This window comes from Sabethes cyaneus, chromosome 1 (assembly GCF_943734655.1).
Source record: "Sabethes cyaneus chromosome 1, idSabCyanKW18_F2, whole genome shotgun sequence".
Lineage (NCBI taxonomy): Eukaryota > Metazoa > Arthropoda > Insecta > Diptera > Culicidae > Sabethes > Sabethes cyaneus.
Genome location: NC_071353.1, coordinates 168,882,493 through 168,904,480, shown reverse-complemented (window position 1 = coordinate 168,904,480; position 21,988 = coordinate 168,882,493). Strand labels below are relative to the sequence as shown.

Below are 21,988 nucleotides of genomic sequence, written 5' to 3'. Positions count from 1 at the left end.
GCTTGCTTCAGATAGTATCGGAACAAAAACAATTGCGTGTATTTCAGTTATTTATTATTAAATTCATGATCTTTTCTTACACAAATGTTGCATTTTCATCATACTTTTAAGAAAAAATACGGATAAAATTATTAGTCACGGTGTCGAAGGAATTCTCGAATTTTTCCTGTAATATGGCTCATTAGGCGGCGCACACTTTCTTCGTCCATCGTTTTAGCTATCTTATTCCACCAGGTTTTCATCTGATTGATGTCTTTGGCAACTTTTCCCGTTGCCTAGAGTCTCCTCTTCATGATTGCCCAGTATTTATCAATAGGGTGGAACTGAAGGCAATTGGTGAGTTAAGGTCTTTCGAAACAAACTGGACCCCTTTCTCCGCATACCTTTCTTGAATGATTGCTGTAATGACAGCTTGCCAAATCTGGCCAAAACATCACGGGATCGGGTGGTGGGATCGAATGAATGGCAAAATTAGTTTTTGGAGGCACTCCTTTTGGTACAGTTCCGACGTCATTGCCTTATTTGTAACGAAAACTTTCGTTTTTCTGCCACAGCTTCAAATGCCCTGCCAAATCATAAATTTTCGTGCAAATTTGTCGGCAAAACCAAATATAAATTTACTTGGAATATCTCCCCGAGCCGTTGCCAAGTAAAATTTATGACCTGGCATTTGCCCGAAGGCAGCCTTGACATAGGTTTCATCGTCCTTCAGAAGATACCCGTCGAACTTGGCGAGCACCCGGTCGTATAGCTTTCGAGCACGGATTTTGGCCACACTATACTGTTTTATAGTTTGGTTTGGCTGTTTGCTAGCTCGATACGACTTGATTCCTTCCCGGAGTCGACTTCTCCTCACGGTACTATGGGCAGCACCGAATTTTCTGGCCAAATCACCATCCGACAGATTGGGATTCCTCTTGATGGTCTTCAAAATCTTACCACGCAGCTTCCGGTCAACAGTTGGACTCCGATGATTAGCTTGAGGTTTTCGAATAGTCGTCAATGATTTCATTTACCGTTTGATAACGCGCCAAACGATATTTCTGGGCAATTTCAGCTGTTTAGCTAGCCTAGATGCAGACCACAATGGATTTTCCAAATAACTATGCACAATTTTGACGTAGGACTACGTCTTTGTTTACTATACTGGGACTGGGTAGCACTTTGTGAAAACGAAAATAGAAGTGTAACGTTTGAATGAAAGATTTCAAATGCTAATAATTACTAAACTACTGAACGAAACCGAACAATTTATATGTCGTTGGATAGATAAAATGACCAGCAATTTTTAGGGGGGTGTAAGAGCGGGGGCTCGTATACAAATGAAACAAAAATTTCCTCAAAACTCGAGAACTAATCAAGCAAATGGCACCAAATTTGGCGGTGGGGGTTTTTTTTGGAGGTATGAATTTATTTATTTTATGATGCTTTGAGACTCCTCATCCCTGTGGTAGGAGGATAATTCATTACCATTTCAACCTTTATGATGCACACAACTGATTTTTAAAAGAAATTTCTATATCTCAAAGGTTACAGGCATTATACTTATGACCCCCGTCCACCTATTTTTAAAGCCACCATTGCATTAAATGAGGAATTGAATCTGAATATTTCGCTCTTCTCTTTTAAACATTCACTTAAACAATGGCACTCACAGATTCTTATATACATACATATGCCAGAAATGCAGTTTACATTAGTCTTTGATCTGATGAGCTGATATAGTCCTACGTCACCCTTTCGTACAACCCTTAGGGGTGTATACCTTGTAGTATTTTCCCTTCTTTTAGCTTCCATGTTACAAAAAATACAGTAGTTTGGCGGAATGTTAAAAATACATAGGTGAAGCTAACCAAATTTCCAATACGTGGACGCCAAGAACTTCCAAATCCGTCCACCAAGAGCGCCACAATATGAGCAAAAGTTTGTTCCAATTCTACGCGAAGCAAGCTTTAATCCAGGAGGTCAAATTCTACAAGTTTATTAAAAGTTATAACTTGGCAAGGGATCTATTCCTGTGACAAGAAACCTAGTATTTTACGACGGAGAAGGTTATAAGTATATAGAAGTAAGTACCTCGACAAATGGACTTTGACCTTCATTAAGTCCCGTGATGATCCAGTAACGCTCTGGGCAGAGTTAGCCGGGTGCCAGTACAGCAAGGACGTGGTACCATAGAACAAAGATAGTGGAGTACAATTCATCTCAAAAGAGCTGAGTCAACCAAATTGTCTCCAGGTCCGTCCAAAAGAGAAGTTTTGTGAAAGCTGAAGATGTAGGGAGCAGTTGCCATAGAGAGGATATTGATTGGTGAATTTTTTCCATGAAACACGACAGAATTACTTTTGTTTCATCCGTAGAAAGTATTTGGGCTAAAAGTATTCTCGCGTAACTTTTCAAAAGCACAGAAATAACATTTAGAGACTCTCTTTAACATCCCTCTTTTCTGATTATTTTGGTGAAATAAATGCATTCCCACGAAAATTTTCTTAACGTTTAACTAAATAGTGACGCTAGCAACCTGTTCATGCCGAGCTGATGTTTTAAAGAATATTTGCATCGCCGTGGCAAGCAAAAGAGAAGAGGTACAATCATTGTTACTTAGCGGTTTTTGAAAAATTATACGAGAATTGTCGAAAAAATATACGCATTCGAAAATGCCCATCTCTAAATGATCTAAACTTTAAGCCAATAAAGACAATTCATTTTCCAATAGTCTGATCAATTGGAATACTATTGATACTCGTTGCAAAATCAACACACTATCGTCAAAGACCCATAGTCATTTTGAATCCATTTGACAAAGCGTCCAACATGGCTTCAGTCATCCTATGTTCCTACCTAGTGTCTGCACGTGGCCATACCCAGTAATACTCTACCCATAAGAACGAGTAGCCGAACTGATCGAGACGTTCCCCCATACTATTTCCGATTCACCACTTTGAATTTTTCTTGGCAATCCACCTCGCGCTATATATACCCTCAACCTCTCTTCTGTTCAGTACCCTACCATAAACAGCTTGGGGAGAATGACTTTTTGAGTTAATAACGTCAGTCTGTTTCAGAAAACCCACCTATAGGGAGAGGTTGAGGCACAGGTGCAGCTTTCTGGTTCACGATGGAACAGCAGCTTTGCCACTGTTATGTGATTTTGATAACGATAACGTTCATAATGGTGCCGTACTATCATGTCATGTGATATGAAGATTTTTCGAATGGATGATCGGATTGTTAGTATTAACAGAAGCGTACTTACACGCACTCATCAAGCAGAAGGTTGAGCGCGCTAATCGAGCACAACTTCGGTAGCATCTTGTCCGTTTTCCACCGAAAAGGTCAATCAATACGGTAAATAGCTGGAGTGCATTCGATGAGGGTCGAATAATGAGGCATTTATTATTATTCGTATTAGTGCAAAGGTTGCGTGCAGCGCTGTATGTCGTAACAATCGCTCGAACCAAGTGCTCCCAATAAGAAAATCCTTAACTAGGGATGAAAAAATCGCTTCTAGTGATCAATAACGAAGTTCTTCGTCGGAATGTTCATCTCAATATGGATTGAATGACAACAGAAAACTAAGTCCCTTTAACCACTCACTGTTCCCGTAAAAGTCTGGCACTCTTTGCCACTTCCTAGCATCGTTGGTAGTCCAGCAGTTATAGTTGTTATTTCCCGGATTTCGCTGATACTGAATGCAACACATTGCGTCTAACGGCGATGGATTGACTCGACCCAATACCAAACGTCATGCGATTCACTTCAGAACTTCTGATTCTGATTTTAAACGACAGGGATTTCGTCAGCTGGAACGAGTAGTCTTCACACTTGCTATAGTTAACGTCGGCATCATTCCAGGTTTGTCTGGATTTTCTTCCAGACTTTTTAATGCATAGCCAGACAAAGCTCAAGATCTTCCAAATCTAATTCCAAAATTCCTTTTTGGCAAAGTGTCTTCTCCAAAAAAGATCTGGAACCCTCATTTCAAGCAAATTTTACATCAGCAGTGAGAGAAACCTGCAAGGTGTTGTTTCCCAAAAACCGCCGAGCTATCAAACTATATGACTGCCCGATTTCTGCCAGACATTTTTATTCTTGTTTGCCGGATTTCACGGTCTATCGTGGAAATAGACCCTGACGACATTCCACGATCATTGATGAACGTGTCAAAAAACGGTGACCGGAGCGAATGGGCATGCCTGGCATTTTCTGGTAAAATTTCCAGACACTTCTCCCATTCTTTCGTAGAGACCTGCCGGTAGAATTACCCACTTCTAACGGCTCTTTTAAAGGAACGCCTATGAGCCGTTCATTTTCTGCGGCGAACCCATTCAAATAGCTGAGTCAAAAGTTCGTGAACTATTCGGTAAACTACAATTTGTGTTGCCTTTAATACGTTCGATGAATCGTGGTTCTTTTTCTGGAACCGTCCGCTTGAGCGTTCTTTTCTGTGAATAGGTTTATTTAAAGTTCTTGGAAGGTGAGCACGTTCGCTTCTTCAGCCCTAGCGGGTCGAAAACTCTTCAATATCCGTAGAATGTGTTCGGTTTACGCTGAACTTTGCATTTACCGATGATGTAGCCTCTTGTCAAAACTATTTTTATAAGACTAATATTGGCTCGAGGTGCATCATGAAGCCTCTCTTGTCCGTCGAGTTTTTGCACTCCCTGGCTTTAGAAGCGAGATTGGCATTGAAAAGTAATAAAACCATTAAAAAACAGGGCGAAAAAACCGACAGTAAAGTATGGTTATTTCGCTTTCCCAATAGCAATACTACAAAGAATGAAGTGCGGAATATACGAAAAAACGCAGGTTCCAGTAATAATGTTCATAGAAAAAAATCATTATCAACGCCGCTAATTGTCAAAATCGGTAGAGTAGGTAGTGCAGATTGACTGATTGAAGGATTGATTCGCAATGAAAATTTATCTGAAACCGACCAAGAAAGCCGGCCGATTTTTCCTGCCGTGGATGAATAAAAGCATAAGCATAAGCGTGTGCTGCTACTCCGTTAGAAATACAGAAATTACAAATCGTCAAGTATTAGTAACACAAATTTTAGATTTAACAAGAAACATTTAACATTAAATTTTGAACTTTTTCTTGACGAAAACTCTAGTTGGATACATTTTTTACAGACAAACTAGCACTTACAAGAAAACACTTCTTTAATCCTACGAGTGTTTCATACTAATTATGTAGCTTCGTCAGTTAGTGTTCTGCAGGTTTGAGTTCCCTTGGGTTGGGTTGTATTTTGTTTGAAATTGGCGAAGTTTTGGGATCAGACCATCATATGCAGTATTGAAGCTGCCACACTCACGCTGTAGATTGACAGTCCTATGTCATGACATGTCCTATGTACACTTTGCCATCGTCGGTGCCGCAGGGGAAAGAGTATATCACATTCGTCGGTTTTCCTGGTGCGACAGGATCTTTCAGTTTGCTGTAAACTTTATGCTTGATCTTATTTTTAGGTTTGCAAGCGAGCTGAATGTCATATTTCCGCAGAATTTTGCTTAGTTTTTCACTTAGCCCTGGCACATAGGTGCTTGAAGCATATTTTATTTTGTGGTTTTTCATTAGTACTTCCAGACTGTTGTAATGTTTGTGGACTCGTTGTTTAGTGATTTTATTGATAAACCAATGTGGGTAATTGTTAGCTTCGAGCATATTTTTTGCTGTTTTTATTGCCTGTGGGCGGTTGTGTCCGTCAGACAATTTGATAGCACGATCTAAAAGTGCAATTACTGTGTTTGATTTATGTGCGAAGGGAGATTCTGATGTGAAATCTAGGTATCTCCCGTCGACATATTTAGGCATCCAGGATATCTCTAGATTATGGTGTTTTCTAGTTATTAACATATCAAGGGATTTCAGTTTTTCATTTAATTCTTTTTCCAATGTGAAACAGAGTTTGCTGTGGTTATCGTTAAAAACACGCAAGATGTTCGGGATATGATTAGCGTTGGTAATACAGAAGCAGTCATCTACATACCTGCGATAGTGTTTTAGGGGAGTTTGTTCTGTCTTGAGTGCGTCTATGCAGTTGTTTTCGAGTCGTTCCATCACTAAATCCGCGATTGCAGGTGACAAAGGTGATCCTATAGGAGTCCCAAAACATTGCTGGAAAATTTGCCCTTTGTAGACGAAGAAAGTTGATTCTAAAACTAGTTTTATCATGGCGAAAAAACTTTCTTGATCGATGGCGGTATGCTTTGCTATTTCGTGCCAACGTTCCCCTAAGCATTCTACTGCGTGATCTATTGGTACATTTGTGTACAACGATGTGACGTCTAGGGAAAAGAGCACATCCTCCTCCGCAGTTTGTACTCCTATTATTTGTTCGGCAAATTTGAAACTATTGTAAACGTGGTATTCGGTGTGACCTAGGATTTTCCCGATGATGTTAGCCAAGTATTTCGCTATATTGAATGTAACTGACCCGATGGTTGAGACAACTGGTCTGAGGGGCCGATTTTCCTGGTGGATCTTCGGTAGGCCGTAGATGCGGGGTGTGTTGAAGCTCATCATTCTGATGTTCCTATAGGCCCGGGAGTCCAAATATTTTTTATCTAACCATTGGTTCAGGATACTGTTGATCGCTTTTTGGATTTTAACGGATGGGTCTGTTTTTAGTTTTCGATAAGTGATTTTTACTGACTACTAATTCAGGACTGCGGAATCTTGATTTTAGCAGATCTCACGAAAAAATTCAAGCCTTTGATAATGGCTTTCGGAAACTTTGTAATATTATTTTGCGCTGACTGCTAAATACATCTAACAGCGTTCTTCATGAGGTTGATGAGGCACAGACTTCGCAGCGACAAGTTTTGATACTTTTTTCCAGTCCTGAATACCCCAAATTCATCAATTGCCAAGAATGCTACCTTGCGGTACATCCTATCTATTTCTAAGAGTTTTAGTCGTTTATTTTAAGTTTATTTGACAATGCTAGGTGCACGAGATGACTTTTGCAGCAAATAATTTCATGAAATTGGACTCTACTTGGCAATAACTCAGGACTATGGTGAAGGCTCTTGTAAAATTTTTATCGCTAAACTAAAAAAAGATTTTTTTTTAAGATTTTCCAAATGGTAGAAGACAGCTTTGGCTACGCCATATTTTGTGGGAAACCTTTTTGAGATTGAATTTTTTTCTGAATTGCTGAAGAAATCATTAACCTTGTATAATATTTCAGAAACATATACAAAAACAACAGCTCATATGCAATAAGGATGGTAGAATACTAGAGATAATAGACACAAAAACTCTGTCAGCTTTCATTATGTTACCCGCATTACGCAACGACTTTAGTTTAAAGCAGGACTGTGCCCACTTCATTGTATTAAATTATCTTTAATTGAAATAATTTATACTTTATATTAGAACTCTGATAATCGGCAGCCAAATTTAGTTGGCAAAAAATCCATCATCGATTATTCTATCATTTTTAAATCAATCGCTTATCATGCCACAATCAATAAACGTCATTAAATGAATTTTATCGCATAAAATGGCAAACCTTACCTTGCCATCGTAGAACAACGGTGGAAGTGACGAGCTGGCCTTCTGCTTCAGCTCATCCTTGGCCAACTGCTCGGCAATGAGCACCTTCAGTCGGTCGCCAGCCGCGACCGCTCTGGTGCCCCAACAGTCGCCGCCACGGCCAACCGCAGCAGCAGCAGCTTGCCCGATTGTGGCAACCGCCTTGCAGCTTGCACTGCTGCTAGCCGGCTCCTCAGGCCGGAGCGTAATCGCCGAGGAAGAACCCGTATCGGTCGTGTCCACCGACGTTTCCACCGAATCCGACATTATTTCTCCCGGCTGTCTTACTGTCTACTCGATAAGGAACAAGGACTTGCTGATTGGGCTGTCTTAATCCGTTCAGACCAGCAATCAGTAACAACCGTCATAGTGTAGATGATAAGGCAGCTTTTTGATGCCCCATGAACGTCAGCAGCGAAGCTGCTCACTTACTGCCATCGCTCTTCTTTCTTCCAATCAATTCACCAACGATACTACATACGCAGACATGCACGATAAATTTCTTCAGCTTTTCATAGGCTCTTTTTTTTCTGCTTCGAATTTTACACTTTCACAAACAACTTGATCGCACACCGAGCTGAGCAGCAATCCGGACGTAATTTTCACTGGCTTGTTGTAGATTTTTGACCTCTCTTCCCCAGTCGGGAAACTCAGACCGAAAAATTTGCGAATCTGTCTGGGTGACTCAGGGGGGCTAGCAAATTAAATTATTCCACACACACGTACCCGCACGGATTCCAGCCAGAACGAACGGCCGAATGAGATCCGGAATTTCCCAAACAAAAACACGCCAGTCTTTGAACTCTGCTCAATTAAGCCACGAGCTGAACTGTCCCATCCCGCGGGGGAACGTGCTTCGCCACTGTCTGGCTACCGAAAACACCCTAACCACCGCTAGAAAATCGCGACACTGAGGCTGATTATTGGACTATACTGATGGGCAAGACGAGCTCCGCCACCCGAGCACGAATCAAGGCATCGACAATCGTAAACTTACTGACTGGCTGGCTGCATACAATTTCAGACTGACGGCACGGCCACCACGACACGGCTGATAATTCGACGCGAAAGACGTTACCGAACGACCACCGATGGGCACAGCGGCAGGGGCAATCAAATGGAAACGAAAAATTCACTGATAGCAAAAGCACACACCACGCAAAACGCGACGACGATGATGCAAATTTTTATTTTTTCGTTTTCGATATATACCGTCTCCGTCTACTGTAAGTGCTATGGTTGGCAGGCAGAAGCGTTTTCGTTTTGCCTTCGCTGGCTCTGGGATGGGGGTTTTCCTTTTTTCCTTTTTTTAACTGATCACCTGTCACTTTACCGAAACGTAAGAGTATGACAACGTATATGGAGGTGAATGTTTTGAGACCGGGGTTTGTGCGTTTTATATCTGTTCTAAACACAAAATTAACACGTTTTTTGACAGTAAAAATTTAAATAACTTTTACGTTGCACAGTTATTGTGAAAAATAACATTTATTTTTCAAATAAAATGTTAAATTTTGCTGATTTAGGAAATTATGTGAAATATAAATTAAAAAACCGCTAGTTGTCATAAGTTGCCACCTTTTGAGCTATCGTCATCACAAAAGTCGGAGAACGATCATTTTGACAGCGAAAAATCGATGAAAGTCGAGCAACAGGGGTGAAATAAGTGGTGAAAAATTTTCACAATAGACCAAATCAAGGTGACGTCATCTGGCAGATACTGGCGCCCTTGTTTACAAACAGACCGCAGAGTCCAAAAAAGTTTCAGCCGTTTAAACGGCAAGTTTGTTATTTAAACCGAGTTTAAACAGCATTAGGACTAAATTTAAAAGCCATTATGCCTGTAAAATGTTAAAACACACGCTACATTCGCTATAAACGGAAAGAAAAGTTTTCCAAAATGTAAACAAGGGCGCCAGTATCTGTCAATTGACGGTATGATGATTTGGTCTATAGACCATCAAATCATAATACCGTCAATTGACTGATACTGGCGCCCTTGCTTACATTTTGGAGTATTTTCTTTTTCGTTTATAGATCATTACACGGGAGCTCCTAACTACACTTTTTTGACAGCACTTGGTGGTTGTGTTAAAGTTTGAATTGAGTTTTCTATCTTTGTCCGGCAGATAATGATAAAAAATTATAGTTTTTATTTAAGAGAAAGCACCTTACATGCATTTTATAGCACCTGTTGCAGTAATCCTTCACGAAATTTCAAATCGAAACCGCTGGATGTGACAAAAAACATGTAAACAAACCACCAAGTGGTGTCATTTGACGGCAAAATGACGTCATCGCAAAATGATCTATATCGAATGTAGCATGTGTATTTCATATTTTATAGGCATAATGGCTTTTATAATTTAGTCATATTGCTATTTAAACAGCAAACTTGCCGTTTAAACAACTAAATCTTTGATGGATGCTGCGTTTGTTATGTAAACAAGGGCGCCAGTATCTGCCAAATGACGTCACCTTGATTTGGTCTATAGGAAATGTGATGGATAAACCCGGAATTTCCTTAAATACACTCAAGTATTTTTTTACACGGTTTGTTTTTTCGATTATTCAGAACGGGGCAGCTTAGGGACCATTCATTTATTTCTCAATTCGCGTTGACGACATTAAACGATCTCTTGCACACTCATAGAAATGTCCGTATGTACGTGTGGGTGAAAATCTGCCAAAATGTTTCGATCTCTTCCCAAGTAACAACGGTAGCTGAATTGCAAGAGCAATGGCTGTTTACGGGTTGGTTTAAGGCGACCAAAGCTGCATAAAGTAAGCACTCAAACGGTGTTTAAATAAGCGATGTTTAAGCTACTTTGAGTTTTTCAAACCAGTTCTCTCCCAAAAGCTGATAAAAAAAAGCTTAATAACGGATTTTTCTGCTAAACAATCTGCTTCTAAACAGCCATAAACATCAAACCGTTTTACGGCTGCTTAAAGGTGTTAAAATGTAGAGTGGAAGCTTTCATTAGGCTCACAGCTTTCAAACTACTTTAAGTCTGCTTAAGGGTGTTAAAGTGGCTTTACAAACTTCTACCAAGTTTTCTTTCGGCTCACAGCACACATTCTGTCAGATCATAGAATTTCGCAATTCGGCTGACAGCAAAAGTTAATCAGTTATCGACATTATCGACTGCTTTCCGCTAGACGGGGTAGGCTTCAGGTGTAAAGATATACTCACTGTCTGTTCTGCATATGCAAATGGGGCGGATCATACGGTGAGTGCTTATGGATCAAAAGATGACGGGTTCAATTCCCGGAAAAAAGACATGCATTTTTAATTAGCTAGTTTACTTGTACGAATTAAAGTTATTCGAAACTAAAAATATATATCGCGTTAGGCGAAGTAAAAATGACGCGTTCCTTTTTTTTAAATTTAAAAATAGATTATTTTGGGCTGCATAAAGGTTGATGAAGCGTTGATTAAGCGACTGGATAGGTAGATTGCAAAACTATTTCTCGTTCTAAAAATAGAGTTGACAGCATTGCGCAGATTGGCTATTTAAAAGTGCAAAAAAGTTTCTATTAAGCTTCATTGCAGCTTCGAAAGCAGCTATTAATTAGCCTGAAGCTTGATAAAATCACCAGATTTAGATGTTTAAGAGCTGAAAAAAGGTTTTCATTTCTAAACCTAAACCATAGATCAGCCACAGGTTGAATAAAATCAGCTATAAAAGCGTTTGATTAGCCTGAAATTGTTACTTGGGTTGCGCTCTTTAAGAAATTCTTATTCCGCTTCACCCCTACAGTAAACTTTTGGAGGTGGCAGCGGCTTACGTTCGCCAACGCGAATACATTTCTAGATAGAATTAACAAAAGGGCGAATGTCGCAAATGTAAACAAAACGGGTGAGAGTTATTTTTTGCTGGGCCAGTATAGGAAAATCAACCCTCACTCGGTTTGTTTACGCTTGCGACATTCGCCCTTTTGTTAATTCTATCTTCATTTGGGACCGGCCCGACATTCCTCGCGTAGATTGTAAATGCTCCCTAATCTACAACCCATCGTTAAAGCATTGCAATCCGGATTTGGGTACTCTCACGTTCCTGTGCGCGAATTCATATCCGAACCCAATTCTGAAGCTGCTGGTTCCAGTTCATCGTCTGTGTCACCAAATGTCATTCTGAGGTCAATTCGTCGCCCACCGGGATGCACTGCAATTGGCACTATGGAAACCCCGGAGCCCCCCACCACAGTCGAGTCATTGGAGCCAGCGTTCATCAGTCGTCCCGGTCCTGCGTGTGGGAGTGGTGATGGGGTTTTCCAGCCTGCACTGTCAGGCAAGTATGTTTATCAAGGTGAATTTTCGATACCTGATGCCGCTTCACATCCTAGCACCTCAACTCCTTTGTCCGACACAAACAATGCAAAAAGCGGACCATTCGTTCCTGCGGACATTCCAGATACTGAATACGTGTGCTTACGTGTTTCTGATTTTGAACGCTCACTGGAGCGTTACTCTGAAGCTATTGGTTGCTGTCCATCGTCTGTTTCGGAATCAAATTTAGCACAGATGTCTGAAGTCCATCGTCCACCGGGATGCACTGCAGTTGGCATTATGGAAACCCCGGAGCCCCCCACCACAGTCGAGCCCATGCAGCCAGCGTTCATCAGTCATCCTGGTCCTGTGTGTGGGAGTGGTAACGGGGTCTTCCAGCCTGCTACGTCCGGCAAGTATACTCACTATCCTGAACTTCCGATACCTGATGTCGCTTTACGTCCTAGCAGTTCGGCTTCATGGCCCGACACGAGCATCACGGGTAGCGGTTCACATCTCACGCCGGCCAGCAGTGTCACAACGCAGTCTGGTGTGCCAATCGTAAGGACGCCTGCATCCGATCGCGTGCCTTCTGTGTACTACCAGAACGTCAGAGGATTACGGACTAAAATTGCTCGGCTGCGCTTAATGTTATCAAGTTGTGAGTATGACATAATTGTCCTCACGGAGACATGGCTGCGGACAGATATCGGCAGCCATAAAATTTCGCCTGACTATGCTATATTCCGTTGCGACCGTAATGAACTGACCAGCAATCACTCACGAGGTGGTGGAGTGCTGATTGCTGTCAATAACTCTCTGGATTGTGACTCCATAACTCTTCCTAACTGTGACGAGCTCGAACAAATTGCAGTCCGTATTAAGTTGCAGCATCGTTTACTCTACATAGTTGCTGTATATCTTCCTCCCAATTCGAGTACCGAGCTATACTCAGCTCACGTAAGAGCAACACAGTGTATCTTGGATTGTCTTTCAGAATCGGACATAATCTTGTCAATAGGCGATTTCAATTTACCTGACTTAAGGTGGAAGGCTGACGATGATATTAATGGGTATATTCCTTTGAGTGCCTCAGCTGAAATTGAGTTACACTTTACAGACGCAATGTTTTCCAATGGCTTGAGACAAATTAATCATATTGTCAACACGAATGGTAGGCTCTTGGATCTGGTATTTACCAATACTCCAGAATATCTTGATATAGTAGCACCGCCCTCTCCACTGTTGCCTGTCGACTATCATCACGAACCATTCATTTTATTACTTGACGAGATGGACGCGACAATACCTGACGACCAAGTTGATCAGATCAGATTTGACTACTCTGCATGTGACTATGATCTGTTGAACTCTATTTTTGCGGACATGGAGTGGGACAATCAATTTTTTAACACTGACTCAGTTGACCAGATGCTACTTGCTGTCTATGATTCACTTTTAGGTGTTATCACTAGACATGTGCCCAAAAAAAGACAAGCGTTGGTCTCCAACTTCAAGCAACCGTGGTGGACCCCTCAGCTCCGAAACCTTCGTAACAACCTCCGTAAAATGCGCAACCAATATTTCTTTACTAAAAGCGAATCTGATAGAGCTAAACTTCGGGAGCGTGAGGATGAGTATAAAGCTGTCCTTACCGCAACATATGACAACTATTTGCAAAGGATTCAGTCTGCTGTTAAACAGGACCCCTCCTGTTTCTGGAATTTTGTTAAGAAACGCAAAACTGGCAACAATATTCCTACGTCGGTCAACTTCGAAGGAACAACTTCTCATTCGAGCTCAGAATCAGCTAATCTTTTCGCTACGTTTTTCGAGGGCGTATTTGGTAAAGCATCACCCGTCCAGCGACACAACTGCTTCGAGCATATACCGTTCCGTGATATTAATCTACCACTAGTGCAGTTTTCTATAGACGAGGTTCGGAAAGCTCTTGAAGATCTCGATTCAACGAAAGGACCCGGAACAGACAGTCTACCACCAGTATTTTTAAAAAACTGCGCCGTTTCGCTTGCATCGCCGATTACCGCTGTTTTTAACCGCTCAATCAGTAGTGGATCGTTCCCAATTGCATGGAAAATGGCGTCCATCGTGCCGATCCATAAGTCCGGAAGTTACAAATCGGTCACCAATTACCGTGGCATATCCATACTTTGCAGCCTTAGCAAGGTATTCGAAAAACTACTCCATACAACTATATACAGATCAGTCGCACCGATCATCTCTAACAGCCAGCATGGATTTATGAAGCATCGTTCGACAACATCAAATCTTATGTGCTACGTCACGGCGATTTCACGTGAGCTAGAAGCTAAGCGGCAAGTGGATACTATCTATTTTGATTTTGCGAAAGCTTTTGATACTGTACCACACAATCTCATTATTGAAAAACTGAACTACATCGGATTTCCCTCATGGTTTACCGAATGGCTTTACTCATACTTATCCGATCGCAAAGCATTCGTTACAGTAAACTCCGTGCGCTCCAGAACATTTGACATATCGTCTGGTGTCCCTCAAGGCAGTGTGCTTGGCCCGCTCATCTTTATAATTTATATTAATGACCTGGTCGAGCTACTGTCATCATCGAAATTGTCGTTTGCCGACGATCTAAAAATCTTTCGGGTGATTGGTGCCCCTGCCGATTGTGTCGCATTACAGGAGGATATTAATCGTCTGCTAGTCTGGTGCAGTGACAACGGCATGCGTGTTAACAGCAATAAGTGTAAAGTAATATCATACAGTCGCCGTAACACCGTTTTTCTTCATCAATACAGCATGGGACCGGATTGTCTGGAACGTGTTAACTCTATTCTCGACCTAGGCGTTACTATTGACTCTAAATTGAGGTTCGACGAGCATATAAGTAGAGTCACTGCTAAAGCATACACCGTGCTTGGTTTTATGCGACGCCATGCGTCTGGATTCACTGACGTTTATTGCCTCAAGTCGCTATATTGCTCTCTCGTACGCAGCATTTTGGAGTATGCTTCCCCGGTTTGGGCTCCTGCACACGTAACACAGATCCTTGCGATTGAGCGGATTCAGAAGAAATTTTTGCGATTCGCCTTGCGTCAGCTACCGTGGAATGATCCAGTCAATCTTCCCAGTTACATAGACCGTTGTCAACTGATTAGTCTAGATACACTCGCAATCCGGCGCGTCAAACAGCAGCGTCTATTTATATTCGACCTAATAACAGGCAATGTGGATTGCCCGGAACTCCTGTACCAGATACCGTGGAATGTACCTCCTCGTCGGCTTCGCAATCCACCGTTATTGGCCATCCAATTCCACAGAACAAATTATGGTGTGAATAATTGTTTTAATGTCTGCTTGCGTTCCTTCAACGATGTTTGTAATGTGTTCGATTTTACTCTGTCTAGAAATGTGTTTAGTAGTAGAATCCGAGGCTTAAGTTAGTTATTAAGTAAACAATCTGTACGACGTAGTCGAAGATGGTGAAATAAATTAAATTAAATTTGCACCGTTGTTGTGTAATCGAAAAAAACAAACCGTGTAAAAAAGACTTTAGTCTAGGATTGATGACTATTTTACGAAAGTTTCCACCATTTTCAATACAATCTCGAGCTGTCAGGTCCCATAGACCAAATCATCATACCGTCAATTGACAGATACTGGCGCCCTTGTTTACGTTTTGGAAAATTTTCCTTTTCGTTTATAGCGAATGTAGCGTGTGTTTTAACAGTTTACAGGCATATTGGCTTTTAAATTTAGTCCTAATGCTGGTTAAACTCGGTTTAAACAACAAACTTGCCGTTTAAACAGGTGAAACTTTTTTGGACTCTGCGGTCTGTTTGTAAACAAGGGCGCCAGTATCTGCCAGATGACGTCACATTGATTTGGTCTATAACAGCATGTGGCAAGAGTTGTTATGATGAGGTGGACACATTTAAAATAGTAAATATATTTATCACATATTGAATATTTATGCAGGAAGTGATTAACCCAGTGGCTGAGAACTGTAGAATGGAATCGAACTGAGAAAATCAATAATGAAACTATTTACTCATCATTTTAAATCCTATTTAAAAATCTGGCAATTTTTATTTTATTGAATACAGCCTGAATTCGTTAATTGGGCCACGACTGCACTCCAGCTAATTCGCTAATTGGGCCGACTGACAGTTGTTAGAAATTTCTTAACTCGAAAATTCCATACAATTTTGACATTCAAGTTGTCACTGTAGTGTCTGCCTCGGTTGCCTCCGACCGAGCCCTCCGGAACACGGAACAACAACGTCCGTAAACGTCTACGTTCGTCCAAAAACTGACTCTCTGGTTTTAGAGCAAGCTTTATCATGCCATGTGCCAGTATACGTGAGTCTCATATTGACCGATTCAAGATTGCTCTCCTTGTCTCTTACCGTTCGTATGACAAATTCTCGCAACACATGCAAAGCAATTTCCGTTACACTGAAACAAATGATTTAGTTTCATTAGATTTATTTTTATGTTAATTCTTCTAACTTCGCACGTTCCCTACATTCACCCCCTCTCCTACTCTTCTGGTAAATAATCTTGATAAAAAATCATTTTCATCATAATTTTTGTCGTCATCATCATCTTCAGTTTCGTCATTATCATCACTTTTGTCATTTTTATAATCCTTTTCGTAATTGATGATGATGATTATCATTTTCGTCATTTTCACGATTATTTTTATCATAACCATCATCATTTCCATCATCACTATCATCGGTTGGGTCATTATCATCCTTCTCATTTCCCGTTTTCATCATCATTTTTGACATAAATATCATCATTTTCGTCCTTACCATCACCATATTCGTAATAATTAAAATAATAATTATCATTTATGTCATTACCATCATTAGTTTTGTAATAATCATTATTATGTTCATCATTACCGTAATCATTTTCATCATTATACGAGTAGTCTTCATTTTTACCATCATTTTCGTCATTACCATAATCAGTTTGGTCATTCCTCATCACTTTCGTGATTGCCATAATCAGTTTCGTCATATTCATCATTTTCGTCGTTACTATAATCATTTTCGTTATTGTTGTCTTCGTTTTCCTGATTACAATAGCCATTTTCGTCACTTTCATTATCATTTTTGTCATTACCATCATTAGTTTCGTCATTATCATCATCATTTCCGTCGCTGGTATGGTCATTTTCATCTTTATATGAGTAGCCATCATTTCAATCATTACTATCATTTTCGTCATTACCATAATCTATTCATTATTTTCGTCGTTACTATCATCATTTTCGTTATTATTGTCTTCATTTTCCTGATTACAATAACCATTTTCGTTATTAGTATCATTTTCGTGATTCTCATCATTTCCGTAATTACTATCATTATTTTTGTCATTACCATCATCATTTTCGTGATTACTATAATCATTTTCGTCATTTTCATTATCATTTTTGTCATTACCATCATTAGTTTTATCAATATCATCATTTCCGTCATTGTTATGATCATTTTCGTCACTACCAACATCATTTTCGTCATTACCGTATTTTTCATTACTATCATCATTTGCATCATTACCACCATCATTTTCGTGATTACAATGAACATTTCCGTCATTATCATCATCATTTTCCTCATTTTAATCATGATTTCCGACATTACAACCATCAGTTTCGTCTTTACCGCTATCATTTTCGTGATTACAATAATCATTTTCGTCATTATCATCATCATTTCCACCATTTTTATCATGATATCCGTCATTACTATCATTATTTTTTGTCATTACCACTATCATTTTCGTGATTACAATAATCATTTCCGTTAGTATCATTATCATTTCCGTCATTACTATCATCATTTTTGTCATTATCGACATCATTTTCGTGATCACAGTAATTTTTTGACACTGTCATCATCATTTCCGTCATTTTCATCATCAAAAATATAATTTTCGTCATTACCTTAAAATAATAATAATTACATTAATTATTTCCCTCATTACCATCACTTTCGTCAATACTATCATCATTTTCCTGATTACAATAATCATTTCCATTAATATCATCTTTTTCGTCATCATATCCGTCATTCCCGCATAGTCAAATACCATACGCCAACGATTTTCCGTATAGTTTTCTAACCATTTGCTGTATAATCATATAACCATATGCAGACTATACCCAGCAATGGTTTCGACTATGTGCCAAATGGTAAACTGAGAAATAACCATTGCATGAACTAGTCGTTAGGTTTGGTTACCATACAAAAATGCTGATTTTCGCGAACAAATTTTTGGCGATACCATACTTGGTATGGTGGATATATAGTCAGTGAAATTGTACTAAAACTGTTACATATATAGTATTATTATGGTTTTTCGGAAACAAACGATTCACATTGAATGATAGGGACAATGATAATTATATGGTCTCTAATGGTGTATGTAACATTGCACTAATGGTTCTAATATGGTTACTGGATTGTACAGGGAATCGTTGGTGTATTATATTTAATGATCTAAATATTGTTTTGTAATTAAATGATTCATTTATTTTCTCATGAATAGTACAAACAAAAGTTTTATTTGTGTGGATGCCGGACAACATGCGGCAACCTGCAATATGTGTTCGCTTCACCAAATAAATTCACGAATAAAGTTCCAACGGGAGATGGCTCGACAAGATTGAAGCGGTCCGCAGTAGGTGTCGAAACACCCAGGCGATTGACGACGAGTAGCTCAGGACCGAGGTCAGGAAGTGGGGACGAGTTCCTGATACGGCATAAACCTGCACGGATCTAGGCCGTAAAGCAGAAAAAGTAGCCAAATTACCTCTTCGTGTATACACATTTTTTGTGAAGCGATGTATACTCTGGCCTAGACTCTGCGTCTTTTAGAAAATACCTGTAATAAAAAAAGAAAAACTACATATGATATGAATTTAAAATGAAAACATATTCATTATGTTTTACCTGCACTTTTTCATATAATTTATCGAAGAGTTGGGGACGCACAACATCTCGCTTCAAAATTGTATAACAAAATGGCTGTTTTGCATTTAATGCACTATACCACAAATAGTAACTATAGAAAGCATAGTCAGCATTTCGTTCTTATTATTTATTTAGTACTAACTATATACAATATCGTATCTGAATGGTTTAACATCCACGACTTCGAATAGTAGCAACTAATATGAAACTATATCACGAACAATCACTATTGGTCATATAGTACATTTATAATACTTACCGTTTTACCAATAGTTTTTGATTATGCGGGTTACTATCATCATTTTCGTCGTCATCCTCATACCAAATTGTAAAAAAATTGCGCTTTGGTTCGAAACTCCACTGTATTCCGTCCTTTTCATAGGAACTTAAAATACTCATAGAGGAACATGTGGTCGAATAAAAGTTGCCAAATTGCGTAAACTAGTTACTAGAAAATTCCCCTCCGGGGAACTATCGCAAACAAGCGATCTCCCAAAGCCTTCCCAGAGGCGATCAAACTACGCATACCAGCGTGTTCAGTAAAGTAACACGCACACAAGCGTATTACTAAAACACCCCTCTCAGGGGAATTACCCAAGTCGCTGGCAGGAAGTCATGTTTTCGATGCCAACATGTTAGCTTTAGCGTAAACGAGATATCATATATTCGCTAATCTTTACACAAGTTAGCTCTTCAGCTGTCAGTGGGTCCCACGACTCCTGAGCCCGCAGTGATGTTAGCCCTTGTCAACGCAAAGCAAATGAAATAAAGGTGCCAATTAGCTGGAATTATTGCACATAAATGATTTTTTCACAGCCTTCCCAGAGGCGCACAAGCTACGCATACTAGCGTATTCAATAAAGAAAGTCGCGCACTAGCGAATTATTGACCCTCTCAGGGGAATTATCACACATAAGCGATTTTTCCACAGCCTGCCCAGAAGCGATCAAGCTACGCATACCAGCGTATTCAATGAAGTAAAATGCGCACAAGCGAATTACTAAAACATTTCTCTCACGGAGTCACGGGAATTATCGCACAGCGCACACAAGCGATTTTTCACAGCCTTCCCCGAGGCGCACAAACTACGCATACCAGCGTATTCAATAAAGTAAAACGCGCACATACGAGTTACTAAAACATCCCTCTCAGGGGAATTATCGCACACAAGCGATTTTTCACAGCCTTCTCAGAGGCGCACAAACTACGCATACCAGCGTATTTAATAAAGTAAAACGCGCACAAGCGAGTTACTAAAACATCCCTCTCAGGGGAATTATCGCGCACAAGCGATTTTTCACAGCCTTCCCAGAGGCGCACAAGCTACGCATACCAGCGTATTTGAATAATATATTCTGCCTTCCCAGAGGCAGAACAAACAGACGCGCACAAACGTCTTTTAATTTATCTCAAATTGGCGTTTGCCAGACGCCACCATATATTACACTATACTCACTCTTTGGGAGCGTATTCCCTTTTGTTCTGCGCCATTGTAGTGTCTGCCTCGGTTGCCTCCGACCGAGCCCTCCGGAACACGGAACAACAACGTCCGTAAACGTCTACGTTCGTCCAAAAACTGACTCTCTGGTTTTAGAGCAAGCTTTATCATGCCATGTGCCAGTATACGTGAGTCTCATATTGACCGATTCAAGATTGCTCTCCTTGTCTCTTACCGTTCGTATGACAAATTCTCGCAACACATGCAAAGCAATTTCCGTTACACTGAAACAAATGATTTAGTTTCATTAGATTTATTTTTATGTTAATTCTTCTAACTTCGCACGTTCCCTACAGTCACATAGCCCAATTAGCGAACACCCAATTAACGAACCGCCCAATTAACGAACCACCAATTAACGAAACTTTACTGTACTGCCTAACGGTACTTTTTACTACAGTTTTGCATTATTGTAGTAACGATTCTAAATATGTTTAAAAATAATTGAGTTTTGAGCAAAAATAAAGTTTACAACGCTTTGCATCAATAAAAAAAACATACACCCGTTTCATAAGACATAATGACAGCTAGCGTGTTACTTTCCACTTAGCGTAACGCACGCTATCAACTGGTGCGTTACCTTACGTCAAGATGTTGTGTCAGATTGAAATTGTCAAAATCGTCAATATGTTTACGTCGTTCAATGCAGTTAAATTTTACTTACGTCGAATGAAACATAAGCCTGTTATGCTACATTATAGGCTTTAGCGTAAACAGTGTTGTGTTTTGGTTCGTTGTTCATATCATTGTGAGTTAGAAAAACTCGAGGAAAACTAAAATTAAGCAATCCGACTAAAAATCATAAGTTCACACCAAATGACGAAAGTGACTGTGGTGCGTTTCTTTTTTCTTTGGTTACTTCCGCTGATTTTATAAAAGCGTTTGTCAAATGACAATTCGTTTCATAAATTCATACCGAAACGGTGCAAGTAAAAAATATAACTGTATGGATGTTCGGTCATATTGTCAAATTTGTTTAAACTTATTAAAGAGTCGATTTTCGTTAATTTTATCTAATAAGTGCTTTCATTACATGTTATATAGTAACATAGCATAAAAAACCGTTTGTTGACATTTTGCGACTTACATCCCTTTGAAAAATTTCCCGAGTTTTGAAGAAATTCCGAAGAATACAGCAAAGTTTCGTTAATTGGTGGTTCGTTAATTGGGCGGTTCGTTAATTGGGTGTTCGCTAATTGGGCTATGTGACAACTTGAATGTCAAAATTGTATGGAATTTTCGAGTTTAGAAATTTCTAACAACTGTCAGTCGGCCCAATTAGCGAATCAGCTGGAGTGCAATCGTGTCCCAATTAACGAATTCAGGCTGCACACTTAACAAAAAGGACCGAATTCGGTAAAATTTTACCGAAATCTAAACAGCTGAACGTTCGGTAAAAATTTCGATGGTGCCAATCGACGTTTACAGATCATTAGTAATGTTTGGTGCAATAAAAAATTTTACCGAACGTTCAGCTGTTTAGATTTCGGTAAATTTTACCGAATCGTTTAAGTGTGTGTACCTGAAATAATTATGTTACGTCATATACATCCATGCCCTATAGTACAGGATTGATCATCGATTCCGACAAACGCAGTCCCTCGCCCATCAGCTCCGACATTTTGACATGCTGTCAACTTTATTTCTCTTTCATTTCACATTCACTGTCCGTCTGTCAGCCGCCGATTCTTT

The 21,988-nt window shown here is 39.9% G+C and overlaps 1 protein-coding gene across 1 annotated transcript in view; it reads right to left on the bottom strand.

Annotated features, from left to right (window-relative positions):
* LOC128732898 (uncharacterized) overlaps positions 1-8,756 on the bottom strand; it is a 300,158-nt gene extending 291,402 nt beyond the window's left edge. Inside the window, exon 1 of the mRNA XM_053826335.1 lies at positions 7,525-8,756. Within this exon, the coding sequence (XP_053682310.1) occupies positions 7,525-7,809 (285 nt within the window). The 5' untranslated portion in view covers positions 7,810-8,756. The remainder of the gene's footprint in view (positions 1-7,524) is intronic.
* Between the last annotated feature and the right edge of the window lie 13,232 nt (positions 8,757-21,988).